At 38.1% G+C, this 18,694-nt stretch overlaps 1 protein-coding gene across 1 annotated transcript; it reads right to left on the bottom strand.

The window, feature by feature from the left end:
• Positions 1–12,640: 12,640 nt before the first annotated feature.
• Positions 12,641–14,311, bottom strand: LOC113345489 (trans-resveratrol di-O-methyltransferase-like). The gene is made up of 2 exons (XM_026589260.1): positions 13,344–14,311; positions 12,641–13,256 (listed from the first exon to the last, which is right to left on the bottom strand). The coding sequence occupies exons 1-2, from the start codon at positions 14,136–14,138 to the stop codon at positions 12,942–12,944; spliced, it is 1,110 nt and encodes a 369-aa protein (XP_026445045.1). The 5' UTR covers positions 14,139–14,311; the 3' UTR covers positions 12,641–12,941.
• Between the last annotated feature and the right edge of the window lie 4,383 nt (positions 14,312–18,694).

Here is an 18,694-nt window from a genome sequence, read left to right as displayed (position 1 = left end):
AAAGGTAGTTTCTTGCTCTTACTGATATGGCAAGAGTGACAAAATTCAAAACTTTTATTTGTAACAGGAAGAGAATAACTTTGGATGACTTTAGAGACTGTGCGTAGCATCGGATGTCCTAGACGTTGGTGCCACACTGGAAGACTAGTGGAGATATAGGATCTAAGCTTTATTCTGTCAATATCTCCATCTAAGACATACAACCCATTTCTATTCCGCCCCTGCAGCAGCGTTGCCCCCGTGCAATTTTCCTTCACAAAAAGAAATCTGTGTGAAACTCAAAGTAGAAATTATTGTCGTTACAAAATTGACAAACAGAAAGCAAATTGCTGCGTATTTGTGGAACATGTAAGATCGTGTATTTTTTGTGAAGGTTGCACTACCGACATTAGAAATTTGTAGGGTATTGCCATTACCGACATGAACTTGTTCCGTTCCATCATACTCATGTGGAATGCTCAAGTTTCCAATATCATCAGTAAGATGATGGGTTGCACCGGAGTCAGTAACCCAGTTATTTCCATTTTGACCTCCAGGAAGTGCAACGTAAGTTGCTGGTGTTCTTTGCTGAGCTTTGCGGTCCTTCTCAAAGCGAAACCAACATCGATCAGCTGTATGGTTTCTCTTTTTGCATATTTGACACGGGCCTTGACCTTGCATATTGTTGTTTCTGGTATATCCCTGGTTGTTGTTTCTTTAATAGTTGTTTTGATTGTTGTTTCTTTGGTAACTCTGATTGTTGTTTCTCCTATGATCTGGTCTGCTGCTGGACGAGCCTGATGAAGACATGGCAACATTGGCAATTGGCTGTTGCCACAGGGCAAGTTGTTGCTCCAATCGCATATCAAAAGTGAGAAGGTGAGCATAAAAAGTCTCCATATCCATGTCCTTTATTGTACTCAAGGCAGTTACAATGGGATCGTAAGATTGATTTAGTCCATTGCAGATGGACTGTTTCTTTTCATCAGCAGATACAACATATCCTGAGGCTGCAAGACTATCAAAAATACTTTTAGCTTTCTTAAAAAAAGCTTGTAGCATGTTACCTTTCGACAGATTATGCAATTGCTTCTTCAACTGCATCTGATGAGCCTTTGTTTGAGGTGCAAAATTGCGTTCTAGTGTGTCCCAAACGTCCTTTGAAGTTTCACAGTGCGAGACTTCTCCTAGAACACCTTCAGATAATGATGACATTAGCCAGCCAACAAGAAGAGAATCAACCTCTTCAGAATCTGTAAACGCAGGATTGACTGCTTGAGAATTAGGTAGAGTACGTGGGGTTTTTGCAAAGGACCCATCAACATATCTTGAAACTTTGTAACCCTTTAGAATGGGTTTAAACTTTGTTTTCCACGGTAGATAGTTAGTTTCAGTGAGTTTGAGTGTTACCAAGTGATGGATTGGAACCTGGCGAAGAGTGCTTGCATCTGCAGCCATTGTTTTTTTTTTGTTTTGTGGTGTGTTGGGTTATTTCAGAAGCGTGTTTGGATCGGTTTGGCTGATACCAAGTTAGAACTTGATATTTAGGTTTTGGGTAGAATATCTTCCACAGAACTTGTGGAGATAAAACACTTCTATTTATATTAGAGATGAGTACATTGAGATAACAAGATATTCAAAGTAAAGATAACGATCCCATGTTATTAGTCGGATCTTATTGTTGCTGACCAGACTTGGTTGTTGAGTCTTCAGGTTGTTGAGAGTCTTCAGGTTGTTGAGAGTCTTCAGATTTGTTACTTGACTTAGTTGATTGAGAGATTCCTAGGTACATCACACTACTTGCCTTAACACAAACAACTTGGTTTAACATACGTACGTCTAACTCTTGGTAGTATACATGGATGTGAATTAAGCAAGTTGTGGTTTACTTGCTTTGAAGTACTTGGTTTACGTAGGCAAGTTGGTGAATTTGTGGTTATAAAATACATCTGGGTCAGGCGATAGTTGTGATGAGAGGTAATATTAAGCAACACCGTTCTAGTCGAGTTACTGATGACACTTATCCACAATGACTAACATGTACGAAATGAAGCATTGGATTAGGGTTAGGGGTCAGACCGCCAGAGAAAGAGAATTCGGTGTTTGCAAGGTAAAAATGTTTAACAAAGAAAAATATATTAACACTTAACTGAAAGCTTTAAATTAGTTTATAAATCATGATGCAAATTGCACTCGGCTGTCTTTCTCGAAAGAGAAAAAATTGTTCCAAGAGTGCTGAGAAAGCATTAAAAAATTTGCAAGAATTACATGTTATCTCTAAATTTATTGCTTCTACAAAAAAAAATCATCAAAAGAAAAGATTCTAATTTCCTAAGCTTTTTATAGTTTATATATTGAAGCCTAGATATAACGAGTTTTTTTTAAGGCTAAAATTTTAAGGGGTATTTTGACTTCGGGTCCCAACTTTATGATCAGAATTGCATTTGGATCCTAGAAAGTTGTAAATTAGAGTTTGAGTCCCAGGATTGTCATTGACCATCTTGACAGTAAAAAAATAAAAATAAAAATAAATATATATATATATATATATATATATATATATATATATATATATATATATATATATATATATATATATATATATTCTTACCGCTGTTGGTTACCGTTAAGCATGTGACTCTCATGTGCAACTAAAAATCAGCTGAAGCACATCTGACGGGTGAGAAAAAAAAAATCCAATGCTCTGAATTTTTTTACAAGTTTTACTCCTTCAATTCCATCTATGGAGGTCTACAACGTTTAGATGGCGGAGAACTCGTTGAGGAATTTTCACAAACAGTTGTTATGCGTTTTGCTGTTGATAGAGAGATATCTTACATGTTCATTTTGTTTACTCTTTAATACAACTCCTTTCCTGCATATCCGAGTTGGATTAATACCCAACAATTTTTTTATGCACAAACACCAAAATTTATCTCAATTTCAGCCATCCATAACTATAACCCATTGTTAACAGCTCCTTCCCGACTAGTTTTTAGGATCAATAAAGAATCTTAGTCATCAGAGATTTATTATAATCCAAAGAATTGAAAACTTATTATTAAATCACTATCATCATCACCGTAAATGGAGAATCCATGATTATCATCACCGTCAATGGAGAATCCATGACCTCCAGCATCTTCAATAGAAATTCTTTGTTGACCCATATTTGAATTGTACAATCTGTTTAATGATTGCTTTTATTATTAGCTGAGATCAACTATATCTAGTGATCCAATCAAATCCAATCAAAATTCTTTCACCCTTCCATTTTCTTTATCATTTGAGTTCATCCCATGGATTCCTTCTGCGAACACCACAAATCTTTTAGGTTTGGAATTGGGATTTCGATGCAGATGGGGAGAGGGATATGGAAATATGGGGTGCACTGAAGTGTAGGGCCGGTTTGGATATGGATGGGATTGATGGAGAAAATTTTGCATAGAAGATTACCATATTCTTCATCCTTTTTATGGTTTACAGAGAATAAATTTATTTGTATCACTGAAGCAAGGTGCGAATCCATCACTAACGGATGGCAAAGTTAGTTAATAAATATAAACCTAATACTCTTTCGATCCTAATTAGTTGCCCCATTTGTAGTTTGCATAATTATTAAACCAAGAAGTGGAGTGTGTTTAAGTATATTTTACAAGTATGTCCTTATAGATAATAATTTGTAAAATTTTGAAATGATTTATCTCTTAAACTATACCACGATTTTTCGTAAACTTTATACTGTTGAAAAGCATTTTAAAACACCTACGCAACGAATATAAATATGACTATCAAATTATACATATTTATTATAGTAACAATAATCAATTAAAATGATAGCTTTAGAAATATCCCTTTGATTAGTGAAATGGCTCATCTATTTGTGGGACAAAATTTAAAGCCAAATAGCTCGACTAATTAGGGATGGAGGGAGTATTAAGAAGCAGCAAGTAACCCAAGTTTTTAACTGTCAAGGAAGTCAACGGTGGTCCTGAGACCCAAACTCTGATTAGCAATATTTTGGGACCCAAATGCAACACTGGTCATAAAATTGGTACCCAAAATTAAAATATCCCAAATTTTAATATGCGTACTATTTGTGTTCGTTCCTTTCGGTCCAAACAACAGACCATATTGCATCGGATCTACGTCTAACATGTGAACGCATACAGACATCGTTTAATTCTGAAGGTTCAAGGGTTTTGTCATTTACCTCTTGTAAATGATCTGCTTGTATTCTTCGTCACAATTCTAATAAACTCTATTTTTCATAAGAAAAAAGGAAAAAAATTCCGTTGAAAAAGCTCGATGAACACCATCTTCGGCCTAATTTCTGGATCAAATGAACAACGTTATTATATCATGTCCGGATAAACAACAAAAGGGAGTGAAGAAAACGATATCGGGCCATCTACCCAGTAATCCAAATTCCTTTGCTTTAGTGACTTTTTTGTTACCGAAAACTGGTCATTTATTCAAATATTTTTAGAACATGATTCTAATGGACGAGTAAAAATTAATATGGGTGAAATGGACGTCAAAAAAATAGCAAGAATGAAACTAGATTCATCCTGGCTTAAATTTAAAAAAGAGCGAGGATGAAACTGGATGAATCCTGATATAAATTAAAAATAAAAAAAAGTATTTGAAAATGGGTAGGATGAAACTGTTTACATCATGTCTATTTTTACATTCTCGTCCATTTAATCAGTTGACAGTTGTGTGGCTCGTGAGAGGTAAAATGAACAGTTTTCTTCTAGTTGAGTGATGATGATAAGCGCAACACTTATCAGCAACGTAAAACCATGAATTAAAAGGGACAAAAATAAGAACAATAAGAGAGGGATGAACATCTAAATCGTACAGTTGATCACGTTGAACATTGAGACATAGGATATATACGAATTGGTGGCCATGGATATATCGTACAAATGATAGTTATCAATTCTACTAAAGACGTACAAGACCATCTATATATGTCTCTGAACTTTTCGTCTCTTTCTCAAATCTTTCTTTCACTAAAGTTAAGGAGAACATTTCAAGACAGGGCGCCTCCGGATTGTCCGTGACCTATTTAGGACAATTATTGTGGTGAATCATTTTCGGATGGACCCTAAAATCACTAAACCGTATCTTCATTTTTACAAGGAAATATCATTAGGTCCTAGAAATAATATATCAGAAAGAGTCTAGTCCAGTTGACCCAATCAACTATCTGTTTGGTCTTTTTTAGTAAAATATATTAAAGTTTGGTCCTAAAAATTATGGTTTGGTCCTTGGCTGATGTCATGGATGATGTAAATGTAATTGTGTGGTGACAGAAATACCCTTTTGGGGCCACACATATAGACAAAATCACTAAAAAATATCTAATTCTTATATTTACATTCTCTCTCCTCTTTATTTTAAGATTTGTTTTCTCTCTCCCAATTTTTTCAGATCTAGATTCTCTGTTCTTGGTTTTCTTTCTCCGTTTTTACTGATGGTGTTTGATTTTGATGAAGATGATGGTGTTGAGATGAAGATGACAAAGAATCATATAAAGATTATGAAAACGACGAAGATGAAGATGCATTTTTGATTTGTTTGCTACTGTTGAAGATGAAGACGAAGATGAAGATGCGTTTTTGATGTTTCTGTTGGTGTTGAAGACGAAGATGATGAGATATCTGTTTGCTGCTCGTGTTGAAGATCTCGATTTTTTGATGTTTTTCGTGTTGATGATGATTTCTGTTTATTGCTCGTGTTAGAAATCTCGATTTGTTGATATTTTTTGTGTTAATGATGATTTTTTGATGTTTTTTCGTGATGATGATGTTTGCTGCTGCTGTTGAAGACGTCGAAGAAGATGAAGATGATGTTGCTGATGTTTTTATATAGAGTTCATTCCAAACATGAAGTCTGGTTTGTATATGTTTTTATATGGAGTTCATTTCTGGAATGAACTCTGTTTTTTTAGGTTTTTATATGGAGTTCATTTGTGGGAATGAACTCTGTTTTTTTAGGTTTTTATATGGAGTTCATTTCTGGAATGAACTCTGTTTTTTTAAGGTTTTTATATGGAGTTCATTTCTGGAATGAACTCTGTTTTTTTAGGTTTTTTTTATGGTTTTTAGGTGATTTCTGAAAAAATAAGTAGAAATTAAAAGGAGTTCATTTTGAAGAATGAACTGCTAAAAAAAAATTAACACAGAAGGGTATTTTTGTCCAGTTAAATATTTTTAAATAATTATGGACCAAACAGTAAAGGCGTTTGACCAAAGGACTAAACAGACATGGGCCCACCTAAAAAAGGACCAAACGATATTTTTCTCTCATTTTTATCGATACGCACACACCGTACAATTTTGAACTTGTTTTCCAAGAATAGTCTATGTCTTGCAAGCGGAAAATGTTATATGACACTAGAGTTCGGCCTCCGAGTTGACACATTCCCACCAGTATCCATGGTTAATAAAAAATAGATAAACTACTTACTCCCTCTGTTCTCTATTCTATTTTCGTATGTTCTAAAATACTGGCCAACTTTTGCTTATAGTCATATTTTTTAGTCAAGCTTTTTTTTTTAACAAAAAGATCTTTTATTAATATATAACTGTTTGAGGGTGAAAACAGTTTCTGCTGATTTTGGTAATTTCGAGTGTGTGGGTGAGAAACGAGTCTAAACCCTAAACAATGCACTGCAAGGGAGTACTTTGATTCGAGAGATCAATTTGTACAAATCCGGCCTAAACCAAGAAATGACCGTTCCAGACTTGCTTCGGTCACAAAGTGAAGGAGAAGGGTTGATCTAGGGAGGGAAGCGAAGAAAAGGTTGAGACCAGAATAGTTGATTCCGGAAGAGTAGTTGTTTGACGACTTGTATCAGAAAGTGGAAAGCTAACAGATGGGAAAGCTAACAAGTGATTTCTGAGTGTTGTATTTTCCTCCCCAAAACTTGTTCTTTGGTGGAAATAGGTGAGACATATTTATACAAGTCGCAACGAAACGTATCCTGGTCTCGTAAGAAGTGGAAACTGTTGAGTAAATGGAAGAAAGCGGTAACGGGTAACGCCTGGAATTGATGTTTCCATAATGAAGGAAACGTTTCACCATTACTTCTTGTATTTACTAACCACCTCACTCTTATGATACTTTCTTGTAACGGGCGTAGTGTACGCCGCACGCTGTAAACCTCCAGACCAATACTATGATGAGCATCCCCAAGTTTGTGACATGTTTTGATGTCTCGAGCGTTTTCGTGGAAAACGTGTAGCATGTTGCTATTGTTTGGCAAGTTAATATTGAGAGGCTTTCCGGTTTGGTGGTGACTTTCGACGGACGAGATTTCGTATCTTGAGAGGAATGTTAGTCGTGATTGTGGTTACTTTCCGTTGGTAGCCAGTGGCGTGGTCACGGTGCTGGCATGGCTTGCGTATGCTCTTGGCGTGGCTAATTAGGGTTTGGTGCCGTGACCAAAGAATTGGCATAACTAAGTATGTGTCGTGGCCAAAGAGTTGGCAGCGTAGCCAAAGGTTGCCACAAGTCATTTGGCGGCATGTTTGTACGGCTAAGATCTGCATCTCAAGAGGAAGGATAGCCGTTGATTGTTGCAACCTTCCGTTTGGAAGCCAGTGGCATGGAGGCATGGCCAGCATGGCTTTGGCATGGCCAAATTAGGGTTTTGGCACCGTGGCCAAGATATTTCCACAAGTCATTTGGTGGCAAGTTTGCACGACTGAGATCTACATCTCAGGAGGAAGGACAGCCGTTGATTGTTACGACCTTCCGTTTGGAAGCCAGCGGCATGGAGGCATGGACGGCATGGCTTTGGCATGACCAAATTAGATCTTTGGCTTTGGGGCCAAGAGTTGGCACCGTAGCCAAGAGATTGCCACAAGTTGTTTGGTGGAAAGTTTGTACGGCTGAGATATGCATCTCAGGAGGAAGGACAGCCATTGATTGTTGCAACCTTCCATTTGGCAGCCAACGTCCATGGAGGCATGGCTTTGGCATGGTTTAGGTGCGGCCAAGATAGGATTTTGGCATAGTTTTAGGCGCGGCCAAAATTAGGGTTTTGACATAGTTTAGGCGCGGCCAAAATTAGGGCTTGGCGTTGGGACAAAAGTTTCCACGCGTTTGGTGGCGAACTTGGACGGCTGAGATTTGCACCTCACAAGGAAGGGTGGTCGTTGATTGTTGCAACCCTTTGTTTGGCAGCCAGCGGCATGGAGGCATGACTTTGGTGCGGAGGTGCGACTGGCATGGTTGGCATGCCTTTGGCGCGGAGATGTGGCTGGCATGGCATGCCATTGGCACGGTGGTGCGGCTGGCATGGTTGGCATGCCTTTGGCGCGGAGATGTGGCTGGCATGTTATGCCATTGGCACGGTGGTGCGGATGGCATGGTTGGCATGCCTTTGGCGCGGAGTTATGGCTGGCATGGCATGCCATTGGAACGGTGGTGCGGCTGGCATGGTTGGCATGCCTTTGGCGCGGATATGTGGCTGACATGGCATGTCATTGGCACGGTGGTGCGGTTGGCATGGTTTGCATGCCTTTGGCGCGGAGATGTGGCTGGCATGGCATGCCATTGGCACGGTGGTGCGTCTGGCATGGTTTGCATGCCTTTGGCGCGGAGATGTGGCTGGCATGGCATGCCATTGGCAAGGTGGTGCGGCTGGCATGGCTGGCATGCCTTTGGCGCGAGGATATGACTATTATGGTTTAGCATGTCGAAACCCTAGCTTAAAAATGTGGCACACGTGATTGGCACGTTTAGCTAGCATGCGCGACTAGCATGTGTAGAGATGATGCCAGGCAGTACCGATGGCTCTGTCGTGGAGCATGGCATTTACATAAAAAAAGGTACCCCGATACTTTTACGCAGACATGTTGAATGGTTTAATAAATGTGCTAGTGGCGACATTATTACTCAAGTGTGACGTCACTATCTGACTAAGGTTTTACGATTTTAACCCTAAGCTAAAAACCACCATCATCATTAAGTCCCCTGCTTAGCACGGAACAGGGGCATTGTTGCGAGGTAAACATAAGATGGTGACAGACAAAGGCAAAATCGAAACGGCGAATCATGAAAAGATGGTCAGGAAGATCCTTCTAACCTTTTTCGAGAGTGTTTGAGAATCCGTGATTCTTACGTTGGCGGATTTTCTTAAATTCTGCTCGTGGCGCTGCTAGCTAGGCCACGAAATGGTAGAGGCGGTTGCTGGTTGAGATGCAGAATGTTGGCATCGGCCTGGAATGTTGGCATTGGCCTGGAATGGTTGTGCGCCATTCGGGCTAGGCTTGAGAATGTATAACGGAGCCGTTGGAATAGACTCGGCGCACAGTGGAGCCGCTAGCATTGGATTTGCTTGGAATGATCCGTTAGCATTGGGTCGGCTTGGAATGAGCCGTTAGCATTGGTCGGCTTGGGATGAGCCTCTAGTATTGGATCGACTCGGATTTGGAGTGGTGCGGACTGTTGGCTTGGCACGGCGTGGCGCGGACTGTTGGCACCGTGCAACCTGCTATTGCGAGCCTGGTTGCCTCTTTCCATGCGTGGCTTCAAGTAGGAAATCCCTTCCTTATTCAAATTCCAAAAGCGCTGCAGCTATAAAAGGGGACGTGATCCTTCCTCTTCATGTCATGTCGCTGGTTTTGCTCCCGAGTCTCGGGGCTGCGGTGGAGTGGTAGCAGTTAGTGTTTTGACGGGAGATTTCGGCTGTAATGTAGGCTGAGTCTTCGGCTGTAATGTAGGCCCATCTTGTCTGCTCAGCATCCGTTTCTTTTTCTCTTTAGGGTTTCCGCAGTATATATGCCGGTGAATTGTATCATCTCCCTCTTTTCAGTGTAAAGGTTTCTTCTTGTCGAGTCCATATATATTTATTATGTCAATTAGAAGCGGATCATCCTCGAGCCAGCTAGATTTTTCAGTCAAGCGCGCGAGGCCTAACTCTCGTAACAATTCTCCTACCCGGTTCATCCGAGTCAAGAAGATTATACCGGTATGCTTTCGTTGATCAATAGATGTTTCATTGTTTGCTGACGAGTGAAAAAGATTTTCTTCTGTGCAGAGATATCCTGTTGGAGCATGCGTGACTATCGTTGATGAGGATGACTTGGTTTCCCCCCTTCCTTCGAGTCCGATCCTGCCAACCTCTGGAGATCTGGAAAACGCCGATTTAGGTATTTCTTGTCATGAGTATCCTAATGCAGGTTTGTCGTTCGAAATCCGCACGAAGTGTTTATCATCTAACTACCGGAGCGTTGGTGGGTTTCTGGTGCGGAAGGAATTCGTGACTCTTTATACGAAGATATGGAAAAGATACGTCTACACCGCTACCAGGAGTGTGGTGCAACATTGCTCGTATGCCTTGGTTTTTACAGTGAATTGTATCTTGCCTATGGTCGCTGAAATGGAAAGTATATCCATCCGTGCCGTCGTGGAACCAACTATTCAAAAGTGGGAGAACATGGTGTCTACCTGTGAATCCTTGAAGTTCAACGTGAGTTAGTTGCGACATCGTCTTGACATCGTGAAGGTCGACAGATCCGGTATTCTCGCTGATGTTGATCCTGTTGCAAAGACTATTTTTGAAGAGGAGAAGGCTCTGTCCATGGAGTCACAGAAGGTGGAAGAGTCAATTCATAACTTGAAGAGCAGGACCAAAAGGTATCAAAACCTGTTATTTTCTTTCATAACGGCTAGCCAGGCATCTTTCTGCTTCCTTTCACATCTCAGTTATCAAGTTTCTTTTCTTTTGTTTAATTGAAGCAAATCAATAAAATTCTCTTATTTCTTCAAAAAAAAAACGATAAAAAAAAGAGAGAGAGAAAAATACATGCTCTGCCCTAAAGATGATTCTGCGGCAGGTGTTTGAAGGTGGACGGGAAATAAGTAATTTGTCTTACTTGCATAGTAGCATGTGATATTACAATGACAAAAACATGTATAAATTGAAGAAATAATTGACACAAAATTGGTTAAAAAGATCAAAATCAACAATTTCAAGGTGAAAAAAACATCTAGATTTTGATATTGTTTAAATGGATAAAAATGTAAAAATACCCAGGATGTAAACAGTTTCATCCTGCCCATTTTCAAATACTTTTTCTTAATTTTAATTTACACAGGATGCATCCAGTTTCATCCTCGCTATTTTTTAAGTTTAAGCCCGGATGAATCCAGTTTCATCCTTACTATTTTTTCTATGTCAATTTCACCCATACTAATTTTTACACGTCCATTAAAACTATGTTTTAAAAATATTTTGGACAAATGACCCATTTTCCGAAGAATTAAAGCATCGGATTAGGGGAGAATGAGCATTTGGTGGTTACAGAACCAAAATGTGTTACAAATAAAATATATTAAGGTTTAAAACTTAACTGTATAAACTAGTTTGCAAATAAGCTTTAAAAGCAACTTCTCATAAGTGATGGATTCTCCCTAATCGTTATTTCTTAAGGGCATGCATCTATCTATTAATTTGGAAAGGGAACTTACAGTCGGGAACTTGGGATGTGTTTTTTATTTAGGATGTGCCATTTAACAGTCGTGACACGTAAACATAGCTCAACCAAAGATTTGAATAATTGCACTACGCAGCGTCAGCTTTAAAAGATTCTCCGCTATTTACGATTTGGATTAAAACGCGGATGGCAGTACATCGTTGTTCACGCTCTTCATTGTTTATCGTGGCAGTACAACGTTGTTCACTACTAGGCCATAGATGGTGACCCACCGACTGTTGTCAACATATTCTTCTTCTTCTCACAAATTGGTGTGCCTCTCCGTGGATTGATAAGAGGTGGGTTTGGTCTCACCTATTGTGAGTCTGCGGAGTTTTTTGGTTGTTTATTTCATGGTTCGTCCATCTTTTTCATTTTTTTTCCTTCTTCTACGAAAGAAAGAATTTATGAGAATAGAGACGAAGAGTACGAGCATTTACAAGAGGTAATGACAAAACTTTGTATCATTACACACAGACCATATATTCCTACTTATCTTCAAAGAATCTTCGACGTCTTTCCAGCCATGAAGCCCATATGAAGCTGTAGCATAATGATTGACCATAAGTCTCATCTATCACAAGCATCAACTGTTCATGTTGGGTTCCTCTCAAACGACTTGGTTCACCATAATAAATGGTTTAGTAGCTGTTAAGTACTTGGTTTAGGTATGCATGATGGTGAGTTTGTGGTTATAGATACACCTGGGTCGGTTGATGAATGATGACAGTTTTGAGAGGTAAAAACAACAACAGGTTTCTTCTAGTTGAGTGGTGATAGCGCAACACTTATCCGCAACGTGATACCATGAATTAACCGAGACGAAATAATAAACAATAAGAGATGGATGCAAGTCCGAATGAGGGGAATTAAGTCACATGGTACTCTGTATGAAGAGTTTCTGGAAGATTACTGCACACTACAGCCTTTGGAAGACAAAAATTGCAACACATTTATGTAGAATTATGGTCGAACACTGAGACCTTTGGCTTTGGGTAAAAGTGAAAAATATTTAATGGTCCAGATTTCTGTTTGGTCTACGATGTTGGATATTAGGGTTAATTAGTTAACTTGTTGTAGTAATAGAATTTGCACATTTTTTAATGCATGAAAAAACTCAACTAGTGAATTTGTTTATCCGTCCAGATCTATAAACAAAGGGGTTCAACAACCATAAACTTTTGGATCGTAAATAATATAACAAAGTAATCATTTACGTATATGTTTTGTGCCTACAATTAGAAATGATGAGACAATTTGTTTAAATTTTCAGTATCAACGTTAACAGTATCTGTTGAATGCCTGTTGAGTTATCGGGAATACAATATTCAACATAAACAAGGATTGTGCTGGGAAATTTTGGCAAGAAAATTCCGATAACTATCACACCAAGCCCTTTAAACTGTCACTTAAAACTGAAATATATAAAAGCCTGCGCATCGCCAAGCCATCATCACTGTTCACTGATCAAGGATATACCTCAATAAGGGAACGAAACCCAGAAATTGGAGTTATCTTATAGTCCGTAAAACCCGACTCCAGGAAAATTTTCTCCCATTCTTTTTCCGTTCTTTCTTTACCACCAAACATAGTCATCATCACCATATCGAACATTAGTTGGGTTTTAGTAGTTATTGGCTTATTTTCTTTTTTGTTCTTGTGCTCTTCGACCACAGCATCTATTATAATCACCTTACCTCCCTGCTCCCTGGACGGAATTGCTTCTCCGCATTTCTTAAGTATTTTTACGCACTCCTTATCAGTCCAATTATGAAGCGTAAACTGCCAATTATTATAACCTTGGTTATTATATCAATTAATTAATCAAATGTTCAATGATTAATGAGTTAATTCTAGATGTATATATACCTTCAATAGAATTGCGTCGGCATGAGGGATGGACTCAAACATATCACCAGCAACGAACTGTAAGTTGTTTGACAACTTCCCTGCATGAGGTGAGTTTGCAACCACATGTGGAAAGTCGAGAACATTGCATTTCAGATGCGGGAAGGCTTCAATAATGACTTGCGAAGCAGCCCCTGTCCCACCTCCTACATCAATCAAAGATTTCAAATTCTGGAATACCTTTTTACCCTCGTCCACAACTACACTCATCAACAAGCGAGAGTCATTAGCCATCATACTACAGAAGTTCTTGTTAAGCTCAGAGTCGCGCTCCAAGAAATTCCAGAAAGCCACACCATGACTAGCCTCGAATGCTGTTAATAATTCGCTTTCTTTGAAACTTGAGCTCAAGGAAAGAAAAGGTGTTAGCACGAAAGGATCCACCACAGTGAGCACAAAGGGTGACAATGTAAATCTAGTATTATCATCTTTTAGTAAGAGCTTTGAAGATGGGGTGAGCAAATATCCTTCCTCTTCACTTTCATTAATTTTTTGTGTGGTAAAAAACCCGGAGTGAACCAAAAAGCGCATGAGACGTTGGACCGAATCAGTTTTTGTCAATGGTATAGAGAGATTGTCTACGAGGCTCGAGAGAGTGATGGGTACTTGGCCATGGTTGTGGATAATGTCTGGTATGCCTAATTGAACAGCACATTTCAGGGACATGCAGCTTACATAACTATAAACATGGTTATAGACGTGAGCTTGTGCTAGCATCAGCTCATTATTCTCCTCGCTTTGACTAGTAAACTCCATCGCAAAATAAGTACTGCAAGTGGGCTTAGAAACAAAGATTAGTACTGTTTTTTTTTTGTAGAGAAAGCCACGCTAAAGAATGGGAAAATAATGATATTCGAAGATTGTTTTGGTGGTTTAATACTTTAATGTGGAAATTAGGTATGGAAGAGAGGGGGAATTTTTCAGAGATAAGAAGTGAAGAAAAGTATTCAGAGGCAGAGTGGTTTATATAGGTTAAGAGTCCCAGGCCCGTACCTAATGTTAGGCAGGATAGGCAGCCGCCTTGGGCCCCCAAAGCCTAGAGCCCCCAAAAAATATTCTCGTGTATATATGTTGCTGTGTACCGCCGATCAGGATAAGAAATAAAAGGACTGCAGTTTTGGACATAAGCCCAACAAAGAAAAACAATTATCATTATCTTTGGACTTTGGCCTACATTTATTATCCAAGATTCATTAAGTAAAAAAAGTAAAAAATACCCAAAGATCCCATTTAGGAATCACTTTATCGAAACCGTTCGTCTCTTCCTCTCTCGTCATTCTCAGTCTCTGCCCTCTGGTAAGTTTTATTCATCAATGATCAGTCATCATTCAGTACTATTATCTACTTATTTTTTTTCTAATTTTATGTTTAAGATCTGGAACGAACAATATTGTTGATGTGGGTATTGATTTCTTAAGATTATTAATAGATATTACTATATTAGTAATTTTATTCAATTGCTAGTTAGGGTTTCACGATGATTAAAGGAGGAGAAGGAATTAAACAATATAATTGGTGTTGTTTTGTTAATTTTTTTTATTTTGGTTGTTTAATTTCAATTTTAATTCTTCTTTGAATTTCGGTGTTATGGTTTAATAGTGCGGTGCAAATTATGATGTGAATGATGATATTGGGTTTACAAATTACTGTCAAAGATCACCCATTTTTAAACCAGGATTTTTGAATTTAGCTGAAATGCTATCCAATTGAATTTTGATTTTTCCTTTTTTTCCTGTGTAGGCTGTGAAGTAACAGAATACAAGAGTGGATTAACTACCAAGTTCTATGACTCGTAGGAAAACAAAATACCAGAGTGGTGCTTTCAAAGCTAAGAAAAGAAAAAGAATAGAGCAGCTTAAAAGTTCTTTAAGAGGATCGATAAACAAATATTTGGCTCGAACAAGTGATAGTGTTGGATTTCCGAAAAGAATAAGTGAAAGTGATGGTCCTGCAGCAGCAGAAACAATGAATGACATTAACAGTGATGAAGAATATGCAAATTTGGTTAGTGAAATGGAGAAATAAGATGGTTTGCTCAATGGTGGTAGTAGTAGTGGTGGTCTTAGTGGATATAATCAGAATGTGCAAGGTGAAGAATTGTTACAGCCAACTATAAATGAGAGTGAACACGGGAACGACGAAGTGCAGAATGAAGAGTACGGAACATTTATGATCCAGGAAATTGGAACTTCATTGACCAACATTTCAGAGATTTTTTGGTAGAAAAGGGTCCCATCAGAGTAAGTAAAAATGTCCAATATCCTTACAATGAACATCGTAGACAATTCTCTAATCGTCATTATAAACGAAAAATGAGTAATGGGGAAAGGGTTGATAGGAGATGGCTAATATATTCAACTGTTAGGGATCGCGTGTTCTGTTTTAGTTGCAAATTGTTTAAGGGAGATGGGGTTGATTGTCAGTTGGATACCATTGGCTCTAATGATCGGCATAATCTTGATAAAAAACTTAGACAGCATGATACCTGCCGTATAGTATTAACCTTCTTATTGAACTCAATCTTTACATACAATAATTGAATCCAAATGCTCGCTAGTCACCACATATACTTCGGCTCACACTTGAGAATCCGAGAGAGCTGTGCCCTCATAAACCTATTGTCGTTCTTTTGTTCCCTCCAATCTAATCGACATGTGTTTAATTTTTTAACTAACACAAATGTTTATTTTTTTGACTAACACAAATTATAGTTTGGAAAAAATATTGTGTACTAACACAACGATTTTTTAAAAAGAGAAGATATACTTACACTTCTTATTGAAATATGACATGTATGCAAGAAGTCTTGGTGACAGCAAACAAAAGACCACCTAGTTGTCCGTGTAGTTTACATAAGGAATAGATAAACTAAAGATTGTAATATTAAAATAGGGATGTTTTGTGTTTCGTCCCCCAAAAATTGTTAATTTATATTACTTCTCCCCAAAAAATTAATTATTACTTCTCCCCAAAAAATTAATTAGCGATACCTCATGTCGTTACTTCTTCCATCTTAGGCTTCTTAGCTAACTTAGCAATAGTGCACGAATGGGGGGACGATCTTTTTTGGACGATCTTTTCTGGACTGACTACCTAAAATACCCCTATACAACATGAGTGTAGTTTGAGAAATTCCCCAAAGTATTTATATATTTTTCACGCATGCATCATTGCTAAGTAAGCTAACTGTAATTGGATGGACAAAGTAATTACGAGTGTGTTGATGGTGGATTTTTGACGAAGGTGTTATACGTAAAATCACATTGAAAATTATGTATTTCTGATCATATCAGAATGCATCATAGGTTATGTCTTCGCTTTTCGAAAGAGAAACGAATTGTTGTACCATGACCTTTATACATGACGGCAGTATCAGAGCCGCTTGCTTAAGAGCTCTCGATATTCCATATGTCTCATACCGAGCAATTCAGTATCCTTTCAACATGTGCAATACATTTGAAAGATGTCTGGTGTATGAACTTTCCCGGAATAATATATGATGTTGATCACAGCATGTCTAAACGCTCCTAGACATACTACATGCTAGTATATAGCCACAAATTAATTAAATCTAGTTGTCAGATTCATCGGTCGAATTCCTAGATAATACTGAAATCTAGTCACAGTAATTCCTAGATAAAATACAGTAATAAAACCCTGATATTTACTTACTCCGATCCATGGCTCTTCTCGGCTGAATTCCATGTAATAGTAATAAATATCCACCTTTCGGGCATTTTTGGCAACCCCGATTAAACCTAAAACAAAAGGAGCGGGTTCCTTTGATAATAATGCTTAAGGAGCATCCAGAAACATGGAAGAACTAGGATTAGAAGTTTGATCAAAGAAATAAAGGGAAGAGAGAGAAAATATTAATATAATAAAACATAGGTAAATCGTGGGGTGGGGCCCACACGACTGGCTGGATATCCCTGCGCCGGTTTTGGCAGATCCCCCACTCCTTTTCCTTATTTTTTTTGTTATTCTATTACTATTAGGGTTTCCTCTTTTAAGGACTTCCTCTTTCTATCAAAACTCCTGAAACTTCCATACTTCTCCATGAACCATGTGGTTAGCAAAGCAAGTGGTCCCGCAACCATTATAACTTGTCTTTTTACCATCATGAGAAATATCAGAATAAGATTTTCAAAATATTTTTAATGGTGATCCTTCCACCACTATTAAGAGTTTCAGTTAAACTCAAATTCTTCATAAAATGATGAAATAATGCTCGATGTACTATCACAAAATAACAAAATTCTCATGATTGGTCTGCGGACAGCATGGAGACACGGGCATGCCACCATCACCGGTCATGGTCGACCCTTTGGCTTGCAAAAGCCGGTCCCACCTCTTTTGATAATTTTTTGACCTAATTAGTCGTCCATAGTTCACATTTGATTCCTTCATGCAACTGGGAATGGTCATCCATACACCATCATATGGTCCCACGACCACCAATGGACGATTCCACACCGTCTTGGTCGGTCCCCTCTCTTTCCATAATTAAGTTGTACTACCTAAATCTCAGTCAAGCGCAATTTCAACAATGGTTAAACATCAATAAATCATTCTTTCACCAACTTCTCTGCAAAGGAGTTTAGTAAATACTCAGTCTAGCATCCGGACACTACCTGGTAGACACCTCTTTCATCCATTTGTTGATTCTCAATTGATCAATCCATTGATCATCCAATGATCATAATTAAGGTTTTGAACTAATGTTCTATCTATCATATTTTTGAATAGGTTCAAACACCAACATTTTAATATTGATCTAGCAATCAATATCTTAGTTAATTAAGTAATATTCGATTAATATTTTTAATTTATATTTTATTAGGCCTTGTTGTCAATTATTCATGGATCTAGCAGTATTTGCTCTAACTGGCAATACTTACTCTAATCATCAATACTCCATATGTCAATGCCATATTTGTTTCAGCTAGCAATGAGTCACGTCCAACAACGTTCAAAACCGCCACTTCTGCCAATATTTATTCAAATATCAATATTTGATTTCTTTACAGAGCAATGTTCCTCATATTGATCCGGCTATTAATATTTGAGTCGCAGTATTTCTCATGTTATTTCAGCTATCAACTTTTAATAATTTCATATTAATTCATCTATCATTATTTTATTGGTTTGTAAGTCGACCATCATTTTAATATTATAATCTTTCCTCGCCATTCGTCTGACTCATGATACATGGATTGAGAAAGGTCTTTTATGATCATTCAACAATGATTATTTTCATAAGTGCTCGGTACATCAACATAATGGTTTATGATCGATCCAGCAATCCCATA

The sequence above is a fragment of the Papaver somniferum genome, unplaced genomic scaffold (assembly GCF_003573695.1).
Source record: "Papaver somniferum cultivar HN1 unplaced genomic scaffold, ASM357369v1 unplaced-scaffold_81, whole genome shotgun sequence".
Lineage (NCBI taxonomy): Eukaryota > Viridiplantae > Streptophyta > Magnoliopsida > Ranunculales > Papaveraceae > Papaver > Papaver somniferum.
Note: the sequence above shows the minus strand (reverse complement) of the source record. Positions and strands in the feature narration are given on the sequence as shown.